This window comes from Rosa chinensis, chromosome 4 (genome assembly GCF_002994745.2).
Source record: "Rosa chinensis cultivar Old Blush chromosome 4, RchiOBHm-V2, whole genome shotgun sequence".
NCBI lineage: Eukaryota > Viridiplantae > Streptophyta > Magnoliopsida > Rosales > Rosaceae > Rosa > Rosa chinensis.
The window spans coordinates 936,953-960,399 of NC_037091.1; the positions used below are offsets into that span (position 1 = coordinate 936,953).

Genomic DNA, 23,447 nt, shown 5'->3' on the forward strand with positions numbered 1-23,447 from the left:
AGAAGAACAACGGAAGGGGAAAGAGAAATCAATGAAGAGCCTTAGAATTGCTCAATTTAGTAATTTATTTTCGTAGAATTTCTTTTTGAACGATTTTGGGTGTTTCAAGAAGAAGATTGTTCGTAATCCGGTGCAATGGAGAAGCAAAGCTAAGTAGGCGAAGGTATATCATACATTCATACATGGTATGCAGACCTTTACAGTTTGGTGAACATGTCAGTTGGGATTGTTACAAAGCCCAAAAAGAATAATATTAGCCAGAGAAAAAACAAAACAAACGCATGGCAACGTACAATTTCATTTTTTTTTTTTTGGAATTCCCTCTGCTTTGAAGTTGCACTAGCATGGAATCACAGGTGGCATGGTAATGTTGCAGTTCTTCTGCTTAAGCAATTTAAAAAGCCCGTTCATAAAAGTTATTTGGTATTGATATATTAATAAGTCTTTCATAGATTATTTGGCTTTTTGGTTGATTGGTTCTTTGTTTTGACAACCAAAGTTTTCCTTGAACCTATGTAGATTGCAGGGGATGAAGGAAGGAAGAAAGGAAGACCCAAAGAAATTAGAAGGGCTTAGAAGAATGGTGATAAAAAGGCTTCCTTTCTCTTTTTACTTGATTTTATAATAAATTTTCGTTTAAATAATTTGGAGTTTATAAATCAAGAGAAGCTGTTGTTTATAAGCTGCATGTGTTCATGAGTAAGCAGCATAATAAGCACCTAATTTGTGTTGATTTCTTGAAATTATGTTGTTTTTGCAAGCGTGGTCTTTTACACTTCACAGACTGATAAGGACGAAATATAAATTCGAACCTTGAATCTAGACTTATGTGAGCCTTAGCTCAAGTGGATTAAGAGATGTTGCTATCGAATATTTGCTGATTTCATATGTTAAGGTTAAATGATTTCGTCATACGTACTGGTACACATATTGTCATGTATCTCCATTTACTCTTTACAATAGACAATTTGATTAGAAGTTAGGACCATTGTTCCAAGGTTTCCACATACGGTTCTAAAATTAGTAAGTAAGGCTTTCAGTACATTAGTAGCAAGTAAAATGCAAATGCTTTTTAACATGAGTAAACTAAAGTAAAGCAGGCGTGTCATTTCATTATTATACATGCACACATATTTTAGTGGTAGGATTCGTTCCGTATGGAGGGATCATATTATCAGTGTATTTGAATTGGTTCTTAACTTTTTATATTGGTTATCCAGTTTTTGTTATCATGAGAAAAACAAAATTAAAATTAAAATACAAACATATCCTTTCACAATGACTAGCACTTTGCACATTTTCCCGAAAGAAAATCATTTTCCTCGATCAGATTCCACTCAAGTAGAGTTGATGAGGGCGCTCATCATTTTAAAGGAACTTTTATTACAATTGTCATTGTTAAATTTTTTATTTATCTTTATATATATGATCCATATATGTGAGATATGTGCACTCTGTTGCAGGAATATGGGCCGGTATATCAACGGTGGTTCACACGCAGTTGTTCTCACATTCGTCAAAAGAAAGGCAAGCCCGCCGGATGGCTTTTACTCCTGTAAGCTCTCATTCAGACCTTCCATTCTACATTTTCGCACAGCTATTTCATAATAGGTGTCGTTTAAAAGTTTTTGGTAGACGTATTAAATTCAAAATATGCAACTCATAATGAATCAAATTTAATCTATCAGAAAATGAATGCATCATTAGCCTAATATCATTTGATTTAGTGGTATTGATTTACAAAAGTAAAAGGTTGACAAACCATTTAAGGAATTTGCAATTTAAAGTGAACTTTCAATTTGGTTGATTATTGGGCAACCAAATTAGTAATAATCTATAAGCGGAATTAGTACTTAAAATAGAGAACTTTTATTTATACATACCTATCTACTTTATAGACACTCCGGGATTATTTTTGTTCCAACTTTTCCCTCAAAGTTCCTGCTATGGCCCTCTACTTTATTACCCACAGTCCCACACCAAGTCGCCCTGTTCACCTCAACCCTGCAGCCTAGATATTGCCGTATTTACAAACTAACAATTATACAAGTATACTGTAATAATATAAAAGCGGAAGAAGAAATTGTTATGATATGTTTATTTCCAAGCTTTTGATTACAGAAACTTCCAATTGATCTATGGCTCACAGAAATCTCTTCGTTTTGAAGTTTGGCTTGACAAATGCATTGAGATTGTTATAATTCTCGACATGTTAGTTGCTCCAAAAGATTATAATGCCATGCATGTTACTTTGCTAACATGTTAGTTTCCCAGAGGAACCAAGTTTTGATTAGTATAGACTAGTCTTTACCGATGCATGTGTGCAACAGTTTTATTGATATTTTTATTTTTGGAGAAAATGAAACTGATAAGAAATATCTGTAAGATGTGGGTAGTTATTCCAAGATGTGTGAAGTTATCTGCATGATGTGGGATGAGTCGTGGGTAGTAATGTCTGCGAAATGTGGGATGAGAAGTTGTTAGCAGTTTTCTTTCTTTTATTTATTTATTTATTAGTTTTCTATTTACCGCAATGTCCTTCATATATTAAAAACTAGGGATTTTGTCCATTTACTCCATTTTTTAGGGAATTTTTTTTTCCTACTTTACCCCATTAAGTTTTTTTAATTCCTTCTTATCCAAAATACTCTGAGGAGGTATTCCCTAATACCCTATTAAGTTTTTTTTTTTTTTTTTTTTTTAAAAAAAACTATTTTACCCTCATCCTTTGTTATTTAGAGAGAGAGAGAGAGAGAGAGAGAGAGAGACTATAGGAGACTTTGCCAGAGCTGGTCGCTGGTCACCGGATTCCGGCCAACTTTCGCCGGATTCCGATCATCAGATTCCGACCAACTTTCACCGGAATCCGGTAACCGGTTGCCTGAATCCAGCCGCCGCCTATCGGATTTTTCAAAAAACCTCAATTGCCCCCAATTGAGGGGCAGTAGACATCTATTGCCCCCCAATAGACGTCTACTGCCCCCAAATATACATCTATTATCTCTCAATAGACGTTTGGATTACCAAAATGAGAATAATCTCCTTAAATAAACTTTGATTAAAGAAAAAACTAAGAGATTACCGTCAATTTAAAATGTCTATTGCCCCCCAATAGACGTCTATTGCCCCCTAATAGACGTCTATTGGGGGGCAATAGACATTTTAAATTGACGGTAATCTCTTAGTTTTTTCTTTAATCAAAGTTCCAATAGACGTCTATTGGGGGGCAATAGATGTCTATTGCTCATTAATAGTAACTTTTTTTTCTTCCCTTTTTTCTTCCTTTCTGGGCATTCTGCCCCCATTAAAAAAAAAAAAGAGTGCTTGTGAGACGTGTTTTCGATCTCAGAGGAAGGAAAAGGAAAATAAATAAATAAATAATTTGTGCTCAAGATTGGTGTAGTGGCCCCTGGGTAAGAATGGATGACAGTAGTGCAGTCAACCTTTGAACAACCGCCGTGAAGTGCCTGGCCCCCGCCTTATCCCTCAAAGTCTCAAACCGACTGACTTTACTTTATTCCTTCGGCTTGAGACGTTCGATCTCAGACGGAAAAAAAAAAAAAAAAAAAAGGCCATTCCAAACAATTTGCATTCCTGCTTCAAGATCTAACACAAATTCATGGCATTTCGTCACATCCATGATCGGGAATTGAAGGGAGAAAGAGGGACCTGTTTGTCATCGACTCTGTGGCTAGATCAAAATTTGATTCCAAGACAAGACGAGTGGAACACTCTATCGGTGATGGATTTGGATCGTCGCCTCCAACCACTATCGTCGAGCAACGACGACGACGTGGCTTTACTGCCACTTGATCCCATCTTCTATACTCCTAGAGATGAGATTCGAACCGCAGAATTGGGATCTGCAGCACAGCTCGCACTCGATCGAGTGGAGGATTTTCTGTAGAGGAGAGAGAGAGAGAGAGAGAGAGAGAGAGAGAGAGAGAGAGAGAGAGAGAGAGAGGGCACCGGAGGTGAGAGAAAGGAGAGAGAGACGGCACACAGAGGAGAGAAAGATCGGGATGTGAGAGAGATTGATGTTGAGAGGCAGTGATTGTGATTCTTTAATTGGGTTTAGGGTGAAATGGTCATTTGGTGTCAAATTGTGTATGTGGAAATAAAAATATGTTGCTGGGGTAGGTGGGATAATTTTTACTTATTTTGGGGCTTTGGGTCAAGATCCCAAAAAACTATTTTAAATTAATCTATGATCTAAGGATAATTTTGTTATTTCACACCCATTTTGGTTGACAAAGTGGGTTCTCTTAATAATAGTACAGACTAGAGAGTGAGGAAATTACAACATCCATGGAAGGAGAGGTTAAGTTTTATATCGTATTAATTTGTATTCTCGTATATATTATCCATAGAGGTTGAGATTTGAATTTCTTTCTTTTGTTTTAGTTTTTTTTTTTTTGGATAAAATACTGTGTACTCCCTATACTTATAGGGAGTCGACGTTTCAATCCCTGACATTTCAACTTCACCTAAAAACTCCCTAACCTCTCTAATTTCACCAAATTAGTCATTGCCGTTAATTTTCCGTCAAAAGCCCTGTTATCTTGCTAACGTGGTATTCCGTACACGACCAAAATGCCTATTTTACCTTCATCGATTTTTCCCCCCACTTTTTCTCTCTTTCTTTTTACGTCTTCATTCTCTCTCTCTCTCTCTTGGTCCTTGCAGTTAATTTTCCGTCAAAAGCCCTGTTACCTTGCTAACGTGGCATTCTATACACAACCAAAATATCTATTTTACCATCATCAATTTTTTTCCCTCTTTTTCTCTTTTTCTTTTTATGTCTTCGTGCTCTCTCTCTCTCTCTCTCTCTCTCTCTCTCTCTCTCTCTCTCTCTCTCTCTCTCTCTCTCTCTCTCTCTCTCTCTCTCTCTCTCTCTCTCTCTCTCTCTCTCTCTCTCTCTCTCTCCCCCCCAGACTTGCACTATCTCCTTATCCTCTCTCTGCACGAACCGAATCCCTATCTCCATCGATGGCGGCCGCGGCGCCACGATCTCCAAGAATGTCTGGATCAGCACCGGCTGCGACGGCAAAGACGTCTCTGTCTGGCGCAAGAGGTAGACTTTGTTGTTCCCGATTCCATGAAACCTCCCTCCTCCTTTTCCAAATTCCTTATTGAGATTCGAGAAATCCCAGTCATATTAGTAAATTGACTCCAACCGATCCCACTTGGTGCCTATTGGAAACGCTGCCTCCATAGATTTTGAAGGTTGCGCTGCTCTCCTACGTATTCTGGTGCCGGTTGCGGCTGTGAGGCCTTGACACGCTTAGCTCGTGTGGCGGCGGCTTTGGGTTTAGTGGCGGCTTCCTCCTTTGCCACCGGTCAGGCCTTTCTCTCAACTCCTTTACTCATTGTAGGGTTTGAATTTCGGACAGAGATAGGTTATAGAGAATGTGGGGTTTGGTGAAGAAGGTGTTTGTTTTGGTTTTGGCTAGTAACCCGACCCGTGGTATGGTGCCATGTTGTGGCACGGCGAGCTCGTGATCTAGGTTTTCAGTTGACGCCAAAATCAATCTGTCTCTCATTTTGTCATGAATTGTTGGGTTTTCAGTTGAAGTCTGAAGCTCGTGGTCAACTTGTCTTGCTCTTGGTTCGATTCAGAAATCTTCAAGCTTGGTAAATAAGTTGTTGCCTTGCTGTTGGTTCGAATAATGAATGTACGAATTTCAGTTGCTGCCTTGATCAAATTGTATGATTGAGCTGTTGACAAGTTGGATAATTGGTTGTTGAGTGTTTTCCCGTTTTTGCAAGCTTTTTAGATGTTAGTTTAAGGATGAGATTATTGAAATGGTAATTGACATTGAACAGGCCTCGACAACTGAATGCCTTTAACTTTGAAATGATTTCTCGATTGTTGGAACATTTCCTTACATATGAAGAGGATGCTAATGTCAAGTTGGTGATTCTTAAGGGAAAAGGAAGAGCATTTTGTGCTGGTGGTGATGTTGCACGATTTGCTATTTTTGGGAGAAGTCAACAAGGATTTCAGAGAGAGGGCTGTAGAGCTATATTGTCGGACAAGGATAGGAACCCAATGATCATATGGTTGAGCAGTACTTTTCTAAGTTGGATGATGAAGAATGGGAAAAGTTAAAGCTCCCTACAAGATTTAAAAAAAAAAAAAAAAAAAAAAGAGGAGGAGAGAGAGCTGGAAGAAGAAGAGGCAAAAAGAGAAGGAAGGACAAAAAAAAAGGGAGAGGAAAAACAAAAAGAAAGTGTGAGGCTAAAATAGACATTTTGGTCTTGTACAGAATGCCAACATCAGCAAAATAACGGAGCTTTTGATGGAAAATTAACGGCAAGGACCAATTACATGAAATTGAAGACTTTAGAGAGTTTTTAGGTGAAATTAAAATATTAGGGACTGAAACGTCAACTCCCTATAACTATAGGGAGTAAACAGTATTTTGTTTTTTTTTTTCCTTTTTTTTTTTTGGGGGCTCATCTTTGTTTCTTCTTCTTCTTCAAGAGTTCAATAGTTCATACTGTTGAAAGGGTAAAAAAGTATTAATTTTTTTGTTTTTTTTTTTTTTTTGCGAAAAACAGGGGTGTGTATTAAGTGAATGGATATGTGTGTGTAAAATTTTCCCTTAAAATATTATATTGAAAAATTATATAGCGAGTGTAGAAGATCGGAAGATAGTTTGGATAGTTTTTATTGTGTCTACTAAAATATTAGATTGAAAATTAGATAGTTAGTGTATGGTCATTAATTCCTACAAGAATGTCGATTATAGCGGACGGAAATAAGGTAAGGGTCTTCCACAGTGGATTAATCTAAACTAAAAGCTCCACAAAAGATCACAAGAGTGACCGCTGGTCCTGTTGATAGCAGTGGATAAATAAAATAAAAACCTAACCAAAATAACTCAGAAAAACATGAAAATTTACAAAGATGTACTAGACATAGAGGCAATCCAGCACACATTTGGCGAAGTTTGGATGACATTTGATATGGGAATAGAATGAATAAAGAAAAAGGACAGTCAGTAAAGAAAGCTGATCGAAAACAAATTTTAGAATGGTTGATATCAAGATGATGAAACTTGTTAGGACCTAGGGAGATGCCTCCACCCCCAACAATCACACACAACACACTTTGTCCTGCTCTAATCCAATTAACTCGGATCAAGATGCTCAGGTTGGCTTGGCACTCTTGAACACAACATATCCCCCTTTCTTACTTCATATGCAAGGCAGGAAGTGCTCTACACCTAGGCTATTCTCAAGTAATGTGTCATGAGCCGCACTTAAGAGTAGTGTTAGTGTGACACTTTATGAAGGAGATGTCCAAGAGGGGCGAGCTTTGGAGACCCAATGGCAAGCTAGGAGCTAAATGGAGGATGAATGACATTATGGTAATAAAGTGGAACTTTGGGTTTGAGGTACTTCGGCTTAGAATTTGGGAAAACTCAAAAGACGAGAATGAAGAGGACGTTGGGATGAGTTCAGGGCAGTTGACAGTATGTCATTTGGATTTTGTATGAATTAATTATGAATTATTAGTCTCCTTGGATATTTTGATGTTTCCTCTTACCTTGGCCATTTAAGTCTGATATGCTCTATAGGGGGAGACCTGGTGTCTAGCTCTCCACCACCCCAAGTGGTGGTCTTCATAAGCAACCAAGTGAGCTTCTTCTATGTATCCGTTGGGGCATAAGGGCCGGGCATTTGTTGTTAGAAAAAGGCGGCATATTTTTCCACGAGTCAGGAGGTCATGCGAACAATATCAGTTGAAAAACCGATATTTGGGGTCAGCGTCAAAAGCGAAGTTCGTATGTGGGTGGTCCTTTTGCTATCGTCGTTAGACAAACATGTGGCTTTACGGTAGATAAACTCCGTGGTGCTCATTAGGTACGAAGCAAGCAATATGAGTAGGAGTTTGAATTCGACCTTGCCTAAAGAAAAGTGATGCCAGCAAGCATAGGATGGGCGACTCTGTGCTAGATTAAAGGAAACTCGAGAGGGGGATCGAGGGTGAGTTACTCACTCGAGCGAAGTGCCAACATGCGAGAAAGCAAGCCCACTTGAGGTTTGGCCTAGGTGAGAGTAGACATTAGAGAGAGGATGGACACCAAGAAGTGGACAATGTTAGCCTCAATAGTAGGGAAGACCACAAGGCCAAGATGGCTTAGCCAAAAGATGCACCAGGCTTAAGTATGCAGATGTGTTGCCCCTGAGCTGAATGGGTTATGCAAGTGATGCCGATGAGGTGAATGAATTGTGCAAGCTACTAAAAAATGATCCAACGAGGGAATATGTAGGCCAACTAGGTCTTTGTGCACTGTCATGTCACCTGTTATCGATGTATGGGATGCACACAGGTTAGCGATGGACTGACATTAGCTGGGATGACAATGAAAGCCTATCGGGTGGGCGAGTGTCTTGAAAGACAACCATGACATTGGGAAGCGAGCGGTTAGTCACAAAATGTGAGACTCATGTGTGAGTAGCTTTCGTTGGTAAACCCCAACAAGTAAGGGGACAATGTCAAAAGGGTCAGGCTGAAAAGATAAGCACACAGAGGAAAAGAAAAATGGGATATCTCTTCTTTAAGGAAGATAGGCTGGTCTTGATTCATAGGAACCTTAGCGCCTTACGGGCTAATTCCGCTGCATATATAGTCGGCCCATGGCACAAGGCAAAAAAATAAAAGAAATCGTGGTTTTGACCATTTACTCTAATTCTAGTGAATTTTCCCCCTTGCACCACCACTTTTTTTTCTTTTTTTTTTTTCCCGTCATCGCCCACTGGAGTGCGGTCATTTGATAAAAACAACGATAATGATCATGTAAAATTTCATGAGAACAAGCAAAAATTTCAATAATTCAATTAAAGTCCAAACTCACAAAAGCCTCGTAGGAATAAAAGTTTGTTGGGGGTGTGAGTGGGCTTTACTGTAAATTTGGGTTGGTTGACCTAAACCCTAGGCCTATAGGGTCCAAACTCACAAAAGCCTTCGGTCTCATTCCCCTCACGCCGCTCCCCTCGCTTATCGATCTCCATTCCTTTCCGATGGCAAGGGTTTTCGTGTGGCCCTTTCTTAGGGTTGAGGTCGTTGTTCAGCCGCGGGTTCTAGTCGTACCACCTCCAATTGTGGTAGTATCTACCTTCTTGGGGACCTTTGTTGTGGTATCGTCTGGTTTTGCGCTTGCCAGCCAGCGGATGCTTCTAGATTTGAAGTTAAGAAGGGCCGCAAGAGAAATCTGCAAGCAGCAGAGGGCAGTGGAAGCTGCGAAGAGAGAAGTCAGAAGGGAGAATCGCGAGATTGAAGCTGCAGAAAGAGAAGCCCGGAGGGAGGCGAGAGAAGTGGAGGCCGCTCACAGGGAAGTTGCCAGGGCGAAGAGAGAGACTGAGGCCTCAGAGAGAGAAGCCAAGAGGGAGAAGAACCGCTGGTGGAAGTAGGTAATATTTCAACCATATGCCATTTGTTTCAATTTAGTTTGGCTTTTTTTCGGAATTCAATTCCTGTTGCTTTTCAGACTGGGTTTGTCTTGGTGGTAGGGGGAAAATGGTTATTGGAAAAATGGAGGGATTGAAAGCCATGGAAGCAGAGTGTTTTGTAGTAGGGGAGGAGATTTAGAGGTGTGCTTAGAGGTAGTTCTAGGCTCTAAGGAGAGCAATGAAGGTGGGACACATGACAGGCACCTTAGGAAGAATGTAATGGGGAGAATTGAGCTAGAGGATTTTGATTCAAATGGCTTAGTTGCAATAGGTAGATGGGAATGATATCGTTGAGAGAAGATAAGTCGATTGTTTTGTTATGCAGTGTTCTTGGCTAGGTTGTTTGTAAATGACGGTGCAGGTTAGCAATGATGATACTAGGGGTTCATTGATTTACTTTCTTAATTCACGTTTTTGGACTCTAGTTTTGTGTATCTTTGTTTCCATCAATTTGAGCATTTTTCGGGTTTTTGGACTCATATAGGAAATAGGTTAAAACCTCGTTAATATTGAAAACCTTGCCTTGCTTCTGTAATGCCTGCCACTTTAAATGATTAATATTTGACTTCTTTTATTAAAAACCTTGCTTTGCATTCTGTACCTTTTGCATTCTGTATCTTTGTTTCCATCAATTTGAGCATTTTTCGGGTTTTTGGACTCATATAGGAAATAGGTTAAAACCTCGTTAATATTGAAAACCTTGCCTTGCTTCTGTAATGCCTGCCACTTTAAATGGTTAATATTTGACTTCTTTTATTAAAAACCTTGGTTTGCATTCTGTACCTTTTGCATTCTGTATCTTTGTTTCCATCAATTTGAGCATTTTTCGGGTTTTTGGACTCATATAGGAAATAGGTTAAAACCTCGTTAATATTGAAAACCTTGCCTTGCTTCTGTAATGCCTACCACTTTAAATGGTTAATATTTGACTTCTTTTATTAAAAACCTTGCTTTGCATTCTGTACCTTTTGCATTCTGTATCTTTGTTTCCATCAATTTGAGCATTTTTCGGGTTTTTGGACTCATATAGGAATTAGGTTAAAACCTCGTTAATATTGAAAACCTTGCCTTGCTTCTGTAATGCCTGCCACTTTAAATGATTAATATTTGACTTCTTTTATTAAAAACCTTGCCTTGCATTCTGTACCTTTTGCATTCTGTATCGTTTACAGTTTTTAGTTGAATGATTAATATTTGTCTTCTTTTATTATATATGAAGTGAGACCGATGATAGAATGCTTCCTATTGTTTGCAGACCAAGATTGTATCTGTGCCTAAAGTTTTAGTCATCGACATCTTGTATGGTATAAATTGTAGGAAAATAGGAGAGACAGAAGAGGGATAGAGATAGATCTTCCCCAGAGACATCAGTATTAATTAAGCCAATAAGGCTTAAGGTTAAATTTTCAAAAACCCTGCAAATACCCCTCTCTTTATATAAGTCCACTGCTAATCAATTAAATAAAAGAAGAGGGTAAAAGAGTAATGGTACATGCAGCTGTGAGGATTATACAGACGGCGAGGATTACACAAACCAAAACTGTTTGCAGTTTTCATTTGTGAGAGTTGGTTACGGATGGCTCAAATGATGAGCCACGAAGAACTCCCGATGGGGAAGGGTATCTTCTTCTACGACGATCCCTCGCAACTCGAGGAGGCCCAGCTACGCTTACACCGCCTCAAGACCAAGTTTCACAAGGTCTTCGGGCACCTTCCTCAAGTCTACGCTCGCTCTCCAGGTTTGTTATCTATCTCTCTATCTCTTTGTAGTTTGGTTCTATGTGATTGAATTGGTTTTGATTTTGTGATCGAACGGCGGTGGCGGTGGTGGCAGGGAGAGTGAATTTGATTGGAGAGCATACAGACTATGACGGATTCTCGGTGTTGCCGATGGCGATATAGCAGGATATATACTATTGTGGCGATTAGGAGGAACGAAGGGGAGAAGGTTCTGAGAATTGCGAATGTTAATGATAAGTATGAAATGTGTACTTATCCTTCTTATCCTAACCAGGTACAATTCATGTGAATTTTCTAGATTTTTTCTTGCTCAGAAGTTTATTTGAAGTTTGATCATTGTTTTGGTCTCTGTTATGTTGTGATTTGCATAATAGAAACGAAGGAATTTTGCTATGCTCTGAGTGTTGTGACATTACTTTAATTCATCTCCAGTAATCGAGTGTTCACCAGATTTGCGAGTGAAATCAGTCGGATGCTACACATTTGTTTACTGTCTTCTCTTCGTGTTCTCTGTTATCTGTATATTGTGGCCACAAGGACTTTGTTTGATTTTACTGCTGATGAGTTAAAAAGTATTATTGTTCAATTGCATATAAGAAACTGATTGTTTGCATTCTTCAGGTACAAATGTTTCTATGAATTTGCCAAATCCCGAGGAATAGATCTGGGTGCACCAGTGGAACAGTTCCTACAGGTGAAGTTCCCATCAGTTTACTTTACTACGTAAATATTGATTGTACTAACAGAAGAAGATAAGAAGACAGTCTTATGCAACTCTAATATTGATTAAATGTTTTCTGAATGGTGATATTGTTTTCCTATATTGCCCCTCCTAATATATAACTCTACGGTAAATGGATTAAATAAAAGAAGGGCAAAATTGTACCTATGTAGTGGAAAAGAAGAGGATAAACACAGTTACTCCCACGTTCGGTTGAACACCGGAGAAACCCAAACTGATTGCAGTTACTATCCTCCTCATCTTCCTCCTACAAAACCTGATTACAGATTCACCTAATTGTCATTGGGTAATTTTGAGATTTGTTTTCCAGTGATTTGGGTGTTTCATGAGGTCTCCTTGATTTATGTAGGTCTTTGTAAAGATATAAGATGGCTGTCATTTGGATGGTCTCTGAACCGGGTCAGTGAAGAAGGAAAACAGAGACACAGGTGTGTTTATTGCTTTGAGTCTTAAATGTGTTCAATATTGTTTCTCTATGCTAAGTAGATGGGAATCTTGAACATGCAGTATTATGTTAAATTTCATTTTAAATGGATTGCAGTGATTGTATTTGTACTGCTTGGTCTTTAATCAATCTATAATAGTCCTACTATCTTCTCTGTGGTTGGTTTTCTTTAATTGAATTCTTTTCTCGTCTTTTTCTTTGTAGTTTCTTTTCTATGGTATTTCCTGTATAACAAATCGGAGAACTGGGGAAGAAAGAAGTATAAAGCTGGTAGGTTCATCGTTTTGCATGTTGTGTGTTTGAAATCTTTCCTGCTTCATACTATGGGCACACTCGAACAATTCACTTTGAAAAATAGTCAGATGTCTGGGTTTGATCGTTACAATATTATGCTTCAGGTTGGGATGATGTTGAGGTTAATTAGTTCAAGCATCCAAGGTTCATTAAACCTTTTGCAGCATGTGAGATATATGTGCATCATTCTAGGTGTAGAAATGAATTCATCTATAGCATTCTAAGTTCTATTCACTATTTACTTATTTAGTAAGTGAGGGTTTGGCTCTTGGTTCTTGGCTTCTAGAGTTTTTTTGTTATTCCTATACAGATTACGAGGGAATAGGATGGAACAGAGTGGAAGACCGAAAAGGAGTATAAACTACTTGGGTGATAGAGTTTGCTCCCTTCCATTAATTTTTTTACTTTTTTCATTCTTTTCTTTGGCTTACCTTTTTTCATCTTCATATCCCAGATTAAGCGTGGGTTTGGGTATGAACAGTTAGTAGTGGCTACTAGCAATGTACTGTAGTCTGTATGGCTTCTTTTTTCTTTTTTAGTGTGTTCTTTTGTCCTTGATGCTGCTCATGTCTAGGTGGCTCTCAAAATCGGTGTGTAATTTTCATTGAATGTATTATCTTTCTCAAAACAGTTTCATTCCTTCAGTTTGATCATGGGAAGGTTGTGGTCACTGGTGGAAGACACAAGACACAGGGGGACGTATTTAAGTCATTGATAGGGAGAAGCATATATTCAGGGCTGTGATTATTTGCGTCTTCCATGGCTCAGTAATGTGTTCAGCATTTGTAAGAGTACAAAGGCTTGAGTTTTCCTTCTCGAGTAAAAGGTATTGAGCTGTCCATTGCAGATGGGAACAAGAGAAGACTTGGCTGCTCAAAGGGCTACCACTACGTAAAATGTTCAAAGAAATATGTGGTCGATGTGCGATTTGTAATTTAGATGCTACTTGGGTGAACCAATTGAGCAATTGAATCTTTTTAATTAGCTTTTCTGAGAAAGATTTTCATGTTCTTTGGTAGTCCTAATTTGTGAAAGATTTTTCCTTTTATACCTATTGACTTACATGACTGGAAACAATTTGTATTAGTTTACAAAATTGTGTGTAATTTTTTATTTTGGTGTACTGACAGGTAAAAGAACAAATGGCATAATAAATATCATAGACACAACTTAGAAGAAATTTATACGGGAGAGGGAGACCAAAAAAACAATTACATAATTTAAAGCGGAATGATTTTGTCTCTAACAAGTTAAAATTCTGTTAAGTACTAAACTCAATTTAAGACTTATGATCCATTCATCTTCAGCTAAAGAAAGCTCTTTGACAGTAGCTTCGTGGGTGCAAGTAGCATTCCACTCTGAGAGTAGCCATCCTCAACAACACGGAATTTATTATATGGGTCAAAGCAGTAAAAGAAAAAAAGAGCTAACTTGATAAATTATTGTTTTTTTTTCCTAATCGCATTAATTGTACAAGCTTTAATCAAAAAATAATTGTCAATTACTGTCCTAACACCATGTGAAAATAATTTTAGTAAATGTGTAAAAGCAAAAGAACTATCACACGCAATACACAAATATTGTTCGTTTCATTTCCGCTTAAAAAAAAAAAATAACATGTATAAAAATATGTATATAGGAGATGGAGTTGATTGGAGCATGTGGACTTTATTAAACAAACATGTATATAGGAGTTTCTTTTTAAAAAGTATGTTCCTATTGTAAACATTTGTATATATTGGTGCATATTTTTTGTATGAAGTTTAATGTTTTTTACCATTCTAAAAAAAAAAGTGTAACGTTTTTAGGGTTAAATTAAGCAAACAACCCTTAAGGTTAAATTTTCTAAAATCCCAGCAATTGCCCTTCGTTTATTAAACTACTTATTGTTAGAAATTTCATACATAGAGGGTTAAAAAGAGAAATGCACGACTCCCACTTATAGTTAGCGGCAAACCCGGCCACGACCACGTTTTGAGGAAGAAGAAAAGAAGTAACTCCCACTCAAACCCAATTTCTTTTTTCCAAAAACGCGTTCTTCCTTTGTTCTTTTTAATCTCTCCCATTGCATACTTGCTTAACTGCAACACTGGAAGATCGATAAAATTAAAGCCGGATCAAATGAGGTTCTACAGGTTTAGTTTTTGCCAGTTTTGATTCTTAATAATTGATAATTTATCTAATTGACAAACTTTTCTACACACCAAAATTCATGAGGAATTGGTTTATGCAACACAGGAGATACCCTACACGGTCTTTGAATCTTCATTCAAGTAAGGTAAGTGGTTCCTTTGATCCTGCGTTCCCAATTGATTTATGCTTTCCTACTGTTTTCTCTTCATTAAGGTATGATTTCTCCAACTCCGTATGTTTTTTTCTTTTTTTCTTTTTAACTGTTCTTATGTGTAACAATGCACTATCTTCGGAACACACTTTCTTTCTTTTTTTTCCTTCTTTTTTCTCTTTATGGGTCGTAGAAGATTTTTTCTCCTTTGCTACGCAATACACAAATATTGTTCGTTTCATATCCGCTTAAAAAAAAAAATAACATGTATAAAAATATGTATATAGGAGATGGAGTTGATTGGAGCATGTGAACTTTATTAAACAAACATGTATATAGGAGTTTCTTTTTAAAAAGTATGTTCCTATTGTAAACATTTGTATATATTGGTGCATATTTTTTGTATGAAGTTTAATGTTTTTTACCATTCTAAAAAAAAAAGTTTAACGTTTTTTACTAATGAATTGCTAAAACCAAATACCACTATAGTATAATGTTTGCATCTGAGAGAGTTAGGCAATGTGCAATACGGAAATTATATTGCACTCCCGAGGAAATCTAACACACGCATAGTAAGAGAGGAATGACAATATGCATAAGCGAAATGTATTGTCCAAAAACAAAACTCGCACGTGCGAGCGCAGTCCTTTCGCATGCGCGTAGCGCGTGCAGGAAGGCTAGTCACTTTTAAGCATTTGCTTTTCATCATATATTGCCCATCGATTGCTTCCTTCTACCAAATCTTTATTTATTACAAAACTGATTTCTAAGATCAAACCATTGTTTACGATCAAATGCAACAGAATGTAATGTTTTTTATTTTTCATGTGATAGGATCAAGGAGCTCCACCATGAAGCAAGATGAAACAATCGTGAACTACAGCCCTAATCTAATTTTCAATAACAGTGAACTACATATTTGACTAGATCTTGTGTAAATAAGTTAGCTATGCGTCTCTTGTTCAGTTTGTCGACATTTTTGGTACCACAGGCTCACAATCGCCGATGCTGAAGTTTATGTACGTAAGTGAAAGTCACGAGGTCTGAGAAGCTCATCTCAGTCATCTGGCTATGTCGCGCGTTTTTTGTCATTCATCTTTACAGTGTATGTGATGAGTTCTATATACGTTCTATATTCACGAGTAACATACAGCCCGCGCTTTGCTGTGGGTGAATGAATGCCCATTACACTACCATTTTCCCTTTGTATATATGTAGCTTCTTCTTCCATTACTGGGTCCTTGTGATGACCTTTTCTTTTTTCAAACATTAAAATGGTTTTCGTTTCCAATTCCTTTGAAATTGCAACTGCCTTAAAATTTAAAAGGGTACAAGGAGAGCTATATATTGCTAGTAAATACTTAATCAAACACAAATGAAAAATTAAAGGTGTCGTTTTGCATCCACTCATTTATAGAAAGCAATTTAGTATGAATTTGATATTTAACAGGTTTGAACAAAACAGCTATTAAATAATTAGTAAATAGATAGATCAAATTTATCTCTAGAAATTTTTACAACAGTTAAGGTAGGCAGCTATTAAATAATTAGTGAATAGATAGATCAAATTCATCTCTAGAAATTTTTACAACAGTTAAGGTAGGCTGCTCAACTGCTTATTAATTTGAAGAAGAATAATTAAGTGGCGTTCGGTAACGTTTTCAAGTCATCTTTTTCATTTTATAAAATGAAAATGGCTTGAAAATGCGTTCGTTGGTCTGTTTTCAAAAATGCAGAAAATAATTTTTGAAAATAATTTTTTATTTTACTCGTAAAACAGGAAAACGACAAATAGACGTTTTCACATTTTCATTCTCATATTTTAGAAAACATGGAGATATATTTTCCAAAACAAAGAAAAAAAAGAATGTGTTCTCTTCTTCCATGTTCTCACGTCGCTATCTTCTTCTCAGGTCTCTCTCTCATCTCTAGTCGCAATCTTCTTCGTTTTTGAAAATTGTTTTCGGAATAAGCTACCGGACACATTTTCGGATCTCAAAAATCTAATCTTGTTTTCTCGTTTTTATTTTCAAAATCGGTTTTTGAAAAATCATTTTTAAAAACGTTACCGGACAAGCTCTTAGCTTCTTAGAAAGGCCAAGTACTCTTCTTTTTGTTAGTGTTCAACAGATCAATTTCATTCTCATAATCCGACACCAGAAAATTTGTAAAAGTTGATGTTCCCCACTACTTGAGTGCTGCCAACTCATATGCTTTTGTTGTGGATTCTTCTTCGTCATAAGCCCCTGCATATACATTGTGTTAGATGATTCAAGATATGTTTATCTGACAATTAAGTGGTTTTGAGCAGTGTAGTAATTAAGTACTTACCTGTTTTCCCTTCTTCCTCCTTTGTGTTGGATTCCAAGACCCTTTGTTCCATAAATGAGCTTCATATCTCCCCGTCCATCTATGCCTGCATATAATTTTTTAACGTTAGGCTCTTCAACATTTAAATTTGCCTGGAAACCAAAAAAAAAAAAACAAATGGGAATTTTATACATCAAATTTAATAACCTACTTTCAAGCTACTCTAAAGAAATTCAGGCCAAAAGACTACAAATTAGAATCAAAGTGACTCAAGATTATACTATTTCCCACAATCAATTATCAAGGACACAAATAATATATTAAATAAAATATCTCTCCAACTCCTTGCGAATAACTTTCCTGACCTATTTTAAAAAAATAAAAATAATAAAAATAAAACAAACAAACTTTCCTGACCTGATTTCTCTAGTTTTCACCACAAATTGAAATAGAATTATATATTCAGCAATAGCAGGTCTTGAACCAATCAGAACCAAAAAAGCACCAAAGAAAACAACAAAGTTCAACAAAATGACCTTCTTCCTATGGTCTCGAGTGACCACTTTCACCTCCTCATAAAATCATAAAGTACAACGAAGATGCTTCAAGTGCAGTTTCCAGTCCTTTGCCAAATCCTCTTCTCTCACCCATTAGCATGAGAATAAATGATCTCAGGTGCTAAATGTGCCTGAAATCACAAACCATAGAATTTGAGATTCAGTCTGACCTAAGGCCTCGTAAACGTAAGAGAATGAGTTTTCAAACTGTTTTACTTACCGAAATAAAACCATGCCTCAGAGTCAGGTACTCATAGTAACTGACCTGAAAAACTGTCTGAAGAAGCACACCTGATAAGAAAAGGAGAATACCCTTAAACCTTGTTGTCATAGCTTTTACATACTCCATGCATTACTGAGTTAATTCTTTGTAAAATCCAACAATTGCAAGTACAAATTCCTATTAACAATGCAATAAATCTCAACTTCAAAGTAGTGCTTTACGTACAATGCAAATGACTCTTTTCGAATGATGTATCCCTTGCATACCTAAACCTTTCTGAATCTGCAATGCAACCACTTTATAAGGTATAATCCAAGAAGTTCTAGGGACTAAGAAAGCTAAAAATTTGTCAACCGATATCTGAGATGACATTATAGATTGCAAAAAGGAAAAAAAGTATAGGCCACAGAAGCTTACTTTGTAGGAACACTTGATATGTAAAGAAAGTCAGCCTGCAGACTAACTAATTGATTTGCAATTTTGCATAGTCAAATCAATCATGATGTTGAAGAGAAATGGATGCATTTAGCTTTTAACTGAAGAGATTGAACCAATTTACCATTACTAAACTGGTATGCAACTATTTGTCTCTTTCTCCCAATACTTCCATATTCTCATTTGTAGTCTAGAAAAACAAAAACAATGAATTGTTGAGAGAGAGAGAGAAAGAGGTTGATTTAATTTGGAAATTCCTAATAAGTTGAACCTTTCACATTCAAAAAGTTGTATTCATGCATACTCATTATCAGTTATTTCTACCTTCCTTTCAACAGATTTTAAATTTGCCTTCATCCTAAAACCATATCATTTCTTTTGAAGAGACCATTGTAAAAAGATGCAGAGAAATGAATTCATGGGAAGCACAGATATGCGGACCATATAGCACTTACTAAAGAGAACAAACAATTTAACAGAATGAGTATTCTCAATCAATTTAAGATACAGAAAAGCCGATAGCACACCTCTGATGGCTCTCTGCATTTTGCGACGCCAACAACTTGTCACCCTTTGCTGCATTACACAAAATAACAAATTAGAACACTGAAGCAAATCAGTCCCATGAATATATAACCAGCAAGCTACAGCTCAAACTCGTAAACATTAAGAGTTTTTCAAGTCATAGACCTGGGAAAGATCATGTCATGTTTTCAGCATCCCAAAGATGCGTATTATGGCATTCAAGTCTTGAACCTTCAAACTTCCACCTAGTCTGAGACTGTAAAATTAACTTGAGTTAGTCATATCCCTATATTCAGTTTCCAGACACACACAATTATGTTCTCCTCCCAAGTTTTCTTACATATTTCCGACAGTTCCAATTGATACCTTCAAAAACCAACAAATAAAAACCAATAAACAAAACAAAAAGACTCCACCTTTACTTCATTTTCAGTAATCAAATTTCAAATGAACCCAACCCAATATATAGTTCATTTTCATGCTTAATACCAGTTGTGCAGTGTGTGAATATATAGTTCCAAATGATACCAAATCCTATCAACATGCAATGTATATTTGTTCTCTATGTCCCATTTGGGCCCTTGAAATTAGGCATGCAATCATATGATCGGGTTTTTCAACCAAAAGCAAGTAAAATTACCTCATTCTCATTGCCTTAGACTGAAGCACAAATCGATCCTCATTGTTTGATAAATTGAGACCGGAAAGTTGAGAATTTTAGAGAATTGCAGCAATTGAGAAAATACAGCGAGTGTTATACTCATAGTTCCCGGTTTCCATTGATAGATGTCATCTGATACATGATTCATAAGATTGACATAAGTTGAAATCAAATGTAAATTAATACATAGGAAAATACTCCTCAGCTCCATTGTCTACTTCAGCCTATTGTGCACAATTAAACAGTAACTCACATAAATAGACTTCAAAAATTAGACCAGTTAGAAATATTTGGCTTTTTGTCAATGCCTACCACTTTTCAAATTTCTTAGACAAATCTTTGATTATTTTTATACCACTGCTGCATGTCTTTCCCTCATTATCTTTTTCTAAGTCCTTACTAATGCAAGAAAAAGTGAATAGCAATCTTTACTGCTGCTGTTGTTATGAATGTTGACAGTTTGTTACTAAAGTGAGTAGACACTGAACCCGAAACAAACACCAAATTTACACGAAAATAAAGTTTAGATTCAGCTTAAAAAATAATAATGTTCATAAATATCAAAACAATATTTCAAAACCGAAGGAAACACACTTTTTCAACGGTTTCACAACCATTTCGGCTCTCCCGACAAAATGCAATTTAGAACAATGACGTAGGCCAAAAAAAAAAGATTTCTTTTATAATTTGTAAACACCATATCCATGTAAAGGACAGACAATACCATAGCATGAACTCAAGCGCATAATCCTAAAAAAAAAAAAAGGGGAAATCTGAATCATCAAATAACAAAATATATTTCACACAAACGACAGAACAGGATTAAAAAAATGAAAAAGTAACAAACACAATCTAGAGATTAAAAACAACATTACAAAAACATAAAAGAGGAAAGAGAAAATGTCACCTGATAGAGAAATGCCAACAGTGAGACTCAACTTCTATCAACAGTCCACACCTATAACAGCAGTAAATTAAAAACTTTATATATAGGTAGACAAACCTAATCAAAATCAAATGGAGAAAAATACCGAACAAAGCCATTTAAAAAGGGCACTACCTTCATTTCAAGGACTAATCAATTGCCTATTTCTATACTTTGGTTCAATCAATCAACAAACTTGCTGATAGTTTTCCTGAAGTTTGCTAAATTCAAATCCTCTCAGCACAACAGGAGCATTATTAAGCTCGGAAAGCAAAATAGATATAATTAATATCATGAAATGACTAACAATAGTTTAAAAATCCAAGGGAAACTTTTATATTAACCTCATTATCCAAGCTGATGTTATTAATTAGTTTAGCACATGGAAGTGTTTTTTTTTTCTTTTGATGACATTGAAGTCTATGGTATATATAAGGGTCATGAATGTATTTCCTTCTCTTGGTCTCAGTATTTAAGTAAAAATAGACAGCTCTAGTATGTACAGAATGCCATAGATTATTATCTTTGACTTGTTCAACTGAGTGTGTTTATGAACCCATTTTTAATTCAACTGTAATTCTGTTTACAACTCTAGAATGATGTAGAGTGTAGAATAAGGAAAGCAGCACTAAGCAGAATATGAATGAACTGGTGTTTCAAATTCCCACCTACCAAATAGTTCTTTGTGGCAAACTGATACGTATTCAAATAAATAAGCAAAAACATATAAAAAATTCCAGAGAAATGTTAATCTTCTAAATGTCAATATTTACAGTACATAGGATCAGAGACTTTCCTTTTAATACCAGCAGTATACAGCCTACAGGTTCTCATTCCATGTAATCAACTAACAAATATGAAACAGAAACAACATGCACTATATAATCCGAAACAGCAGAAAGAAATTGCACTCCCCATTATGTCCACTCACATAAAGAGCTATTGTAGGCAATGACTTCTGTATTCATTGTTACCCCCCCCCCCAAAAAAAAGCAATTAACCATTTCACTTTCTTTTTGTTTTGACAATAAGTGGGGGTTCTAGACAATACATCTCATTTTAATGATACTCCACCATAATAAGCGGTGTTCAAGCTACTCCATTCCCAGGAATTCCTTCATACTATGCACAAAGAACAATACAATTCAGACCATATGCAATAAGCTTTATGTAAAATTACTATTTCCCACCCAGAAACCTGATCAAAGGCATCTGCAACTACACACACATGCTGAAGATAACAACTTCAGACCTAAATCAAATAACTCTTAGGGAAATTGACCATCTCCCAACCACAAAAACCTAATCAAGGGCATCAAAACACTTACCTTGACCAGAAACTTTTTATTACACAGAAGGCACTCCACTCCTAAATTGGTCCAATTGAATACACAGGTGCTGCAAGTAAACCAAAAGCAACAAAAGATCAAGACTTTGAGAATTAGATTTAGAAGTTTGAAGCCTTGAATGATCATATGCGAATTGAGTTAAAAATAAAAAATAAAAATAAAAAACTCACCTTTCAAAGCTACTGACTGAATATACCAAGAATATCCCTTCTTCATCTCTACACTGGAAATTATCATAAAGAAAAGGGACTTCAATATGCCAATTAAGGTACCCAACATTATACATGTCAATTATGTCCTTCAACTACCCATTTTAAAAAGAAGTAATTAATAGTCTAAAACATAAGAAGCAGTGTGGTTAAACGTCTCAGTTACTCTGTATACAAACATACATATATGTGCTTACCCAGAAGAAATTTAGTTTATTTGCTCAAAGAAATAAGATTACTTTCATTTACATCCTAATATACAAAATACACAAAATTTAGAGACACAAAACTCAATCAAATTAAACCACAATTTTAGACAACTGAAAGAAACTGAAATCAAACACACACCTCTTCTCCTGCTGAAAGCTCTCCCCCAAACTCGATCAAAATTTTAGCATCCACCTCTCCAGAAACAAACTCAAACCTTTCCCCGGAAGTCCGTCCACCACAATCTTGGATCTCTCCTCTTTCTCTTTCCCACCCCAGCGACCTACGATGACATCAAATCACAAAATTCAAAATCCCAAATTTTATATGCAGATAAGCTTTGAAAACCAAACCTCTCCTATTCGTTTTCAGCTCCATTAATAAGTCACGATTTGACCATATTTGATACATCTGTACTGAAGTGGGTAAAAAAAAACTGCTTCAATTTGGTGGTGAGTTCATCATGCAACCTTGAATCTCCATGGAATTAATTGATAGTCATCAAAACAATGAAAACGACCAAACTCTATGAAATCATTCACAACTAATCTAAAGCCAAAACCATACAAATCAATTCACCAAATAACAAATCGTACCATCGTCCACTTAATTCAAAATATCCAAAAACAACTACCGTCCTCAAAAAAATCCAACAAAAGAAGAAAAAACCCACCAAAAAAAAAAAATCAAACAAATACCTTCTGGCCGGTCTATTCTCGGGGAGATCTTCTTCTCTTTTCTATTCTTCTTTTCCGTCTTTTCTCTTCTTTTGCTTTTTTTATCTTGATCTAAGTGGCTGAGTTCCAAACCCGATGGTTATCGGCGAGATGTTCCCCTCTCAATTCCATCTTTTCTCTTCTTTTGTTTTGTTATGATTCTATACTTTTATATGGGCCATTATTCTTGTATGGGCCTATTTGGGCTTTCTGTTTCGAGTGTCCACTACTTCTAGATATTTTCTTTGCTTAAATAACCACTAGGACTTGTAACAGAGGATCATTGAAGTATATTGAAATTTACATTTGCTTGATTTCTCTTGTTTTCCTTTCCTTCCTTTTGCAACTGATGTCGCTTCACGA

The 23,447-nt window shown here is 36.4% G+C and overlaps 1 protein-coding gene and 2 long non-coding RNA genes across 15 annotated transcripts; 2 read left to right on the forward strand and 1 right to left on the reverse strand.

The window, feature by feature from the left end:
• The first annotated feature begins 1,026 nt into the window (after positions 1–1,026).
• On the forward strand, positions 1,027–13,806 carry LOC112196680. 12 transcript variants are annotated; one of them, XR_002935318.2, is made up of 7 exons: positions 1,027–1,555; positions 10,718–11,201; positions 11,297–11,476; positions 11,824–11,896; positions 12,294–12,372; positions 12,594–12,659; positions 12,994–13,806. XR_002935318.2 is itself a non-coding variant. In XM_040517765.1 (5 exons), the coding sequence occupies exons 3-5, from the start codon at positions 11,039–11,041 to the stop codon at positions 13,425–13,427; spliced, it is 342 nt and encodes a 113-aa protein (XP_040373699.1). In that variant the 5' UTR covers positions 8,903–9,423; positions 10,718–10,859; positions 10,961–11,038; the 3' UTR covers positions 13,428–13,806. The 12 variants fall into 12 exon arrangements, 4 of the variants coding, with proteins under 4 accessions (XP_024192862.1, XP_040373699.1, XP_024192861.1 ...); XR_002935319.2 differs by lacking the exon at positions 1,027–1,555 and adding an exon at positions 8,909–9,423; XR_005809360.1 differs by lacking the exon at positions 1,027–1,555 and adding an exon at positions 8,909–9,423 and having other exon boundaries at positions 13,315–13,806.
• Positions 13,807–14,707: 901 nt separating this feature from the next.
• On the forward strand, positions 14,708–16,146 carry LOC121052590. Its single transcript, XR_005809553.1, has 3 exons — positions 14,708–14,818; positions 14,922–14,961; positions 15,802–16,146. It is a non-coding gene; the product is annotated as an uncharacterized LOC121052590 (long non-coding RNA).
• An 804-nt stretch (positions 16,147–16,950) lies between these two features.
• On the reverse strand, positions 16,951–23,196 carry LOC112201086. Of its 2 annotated transcripts, none has more exons than XR_005810487.1 (13): positions 23,067–23,196; positions 22,510–22,651; positions 22,123–22,170; positions 21,932–22,001; positions 20,586–20,636; positions 19,658–19,810; positions 19,183–19,273; positions 19,020–19,068; positions 18,283–18,339; positions 18,055–18,125; positions 17,814–17,965; positions 17,299–17,383; positions 16,951–17,213 (listed from the first exon to the last, which is right to left on the reverse strand). It is a non-coding gene; the product is annotated as an uncharacterized LOC112201086 (long non-coding RNA). The 2 variants fall into 2 exon arrangements; XR_005810486.1 differs by having other exon boundaries at positions 22,123–22,175.
• Positions 23,197–23,447: the final 251 nt, after the last annotated feature.

Coding starts and splice junctions, on each gene's coding strand:
- LOC112196680 (XM_024337094.2), top strand. CDS start 11,039: ATGGCTCAAATGATGAGCCACGAAGAACTCCCGATGGGGAAGGGTATC. Junction 11,202..12,593: donor AGTCTACGCTCGCTCTCCAG/GTTTGTTATCTA, acceptor TTTTCTTTGTAG/TTTCTTTTCTATGGTATTTC. Junction 12,660..13,314: donor AAGAAAGAAGTATAAAGCTG/GTAGGTTCATCG, acceptor TTCTCAAAACAG/TTTCATTCCTTCAGTTTGAT.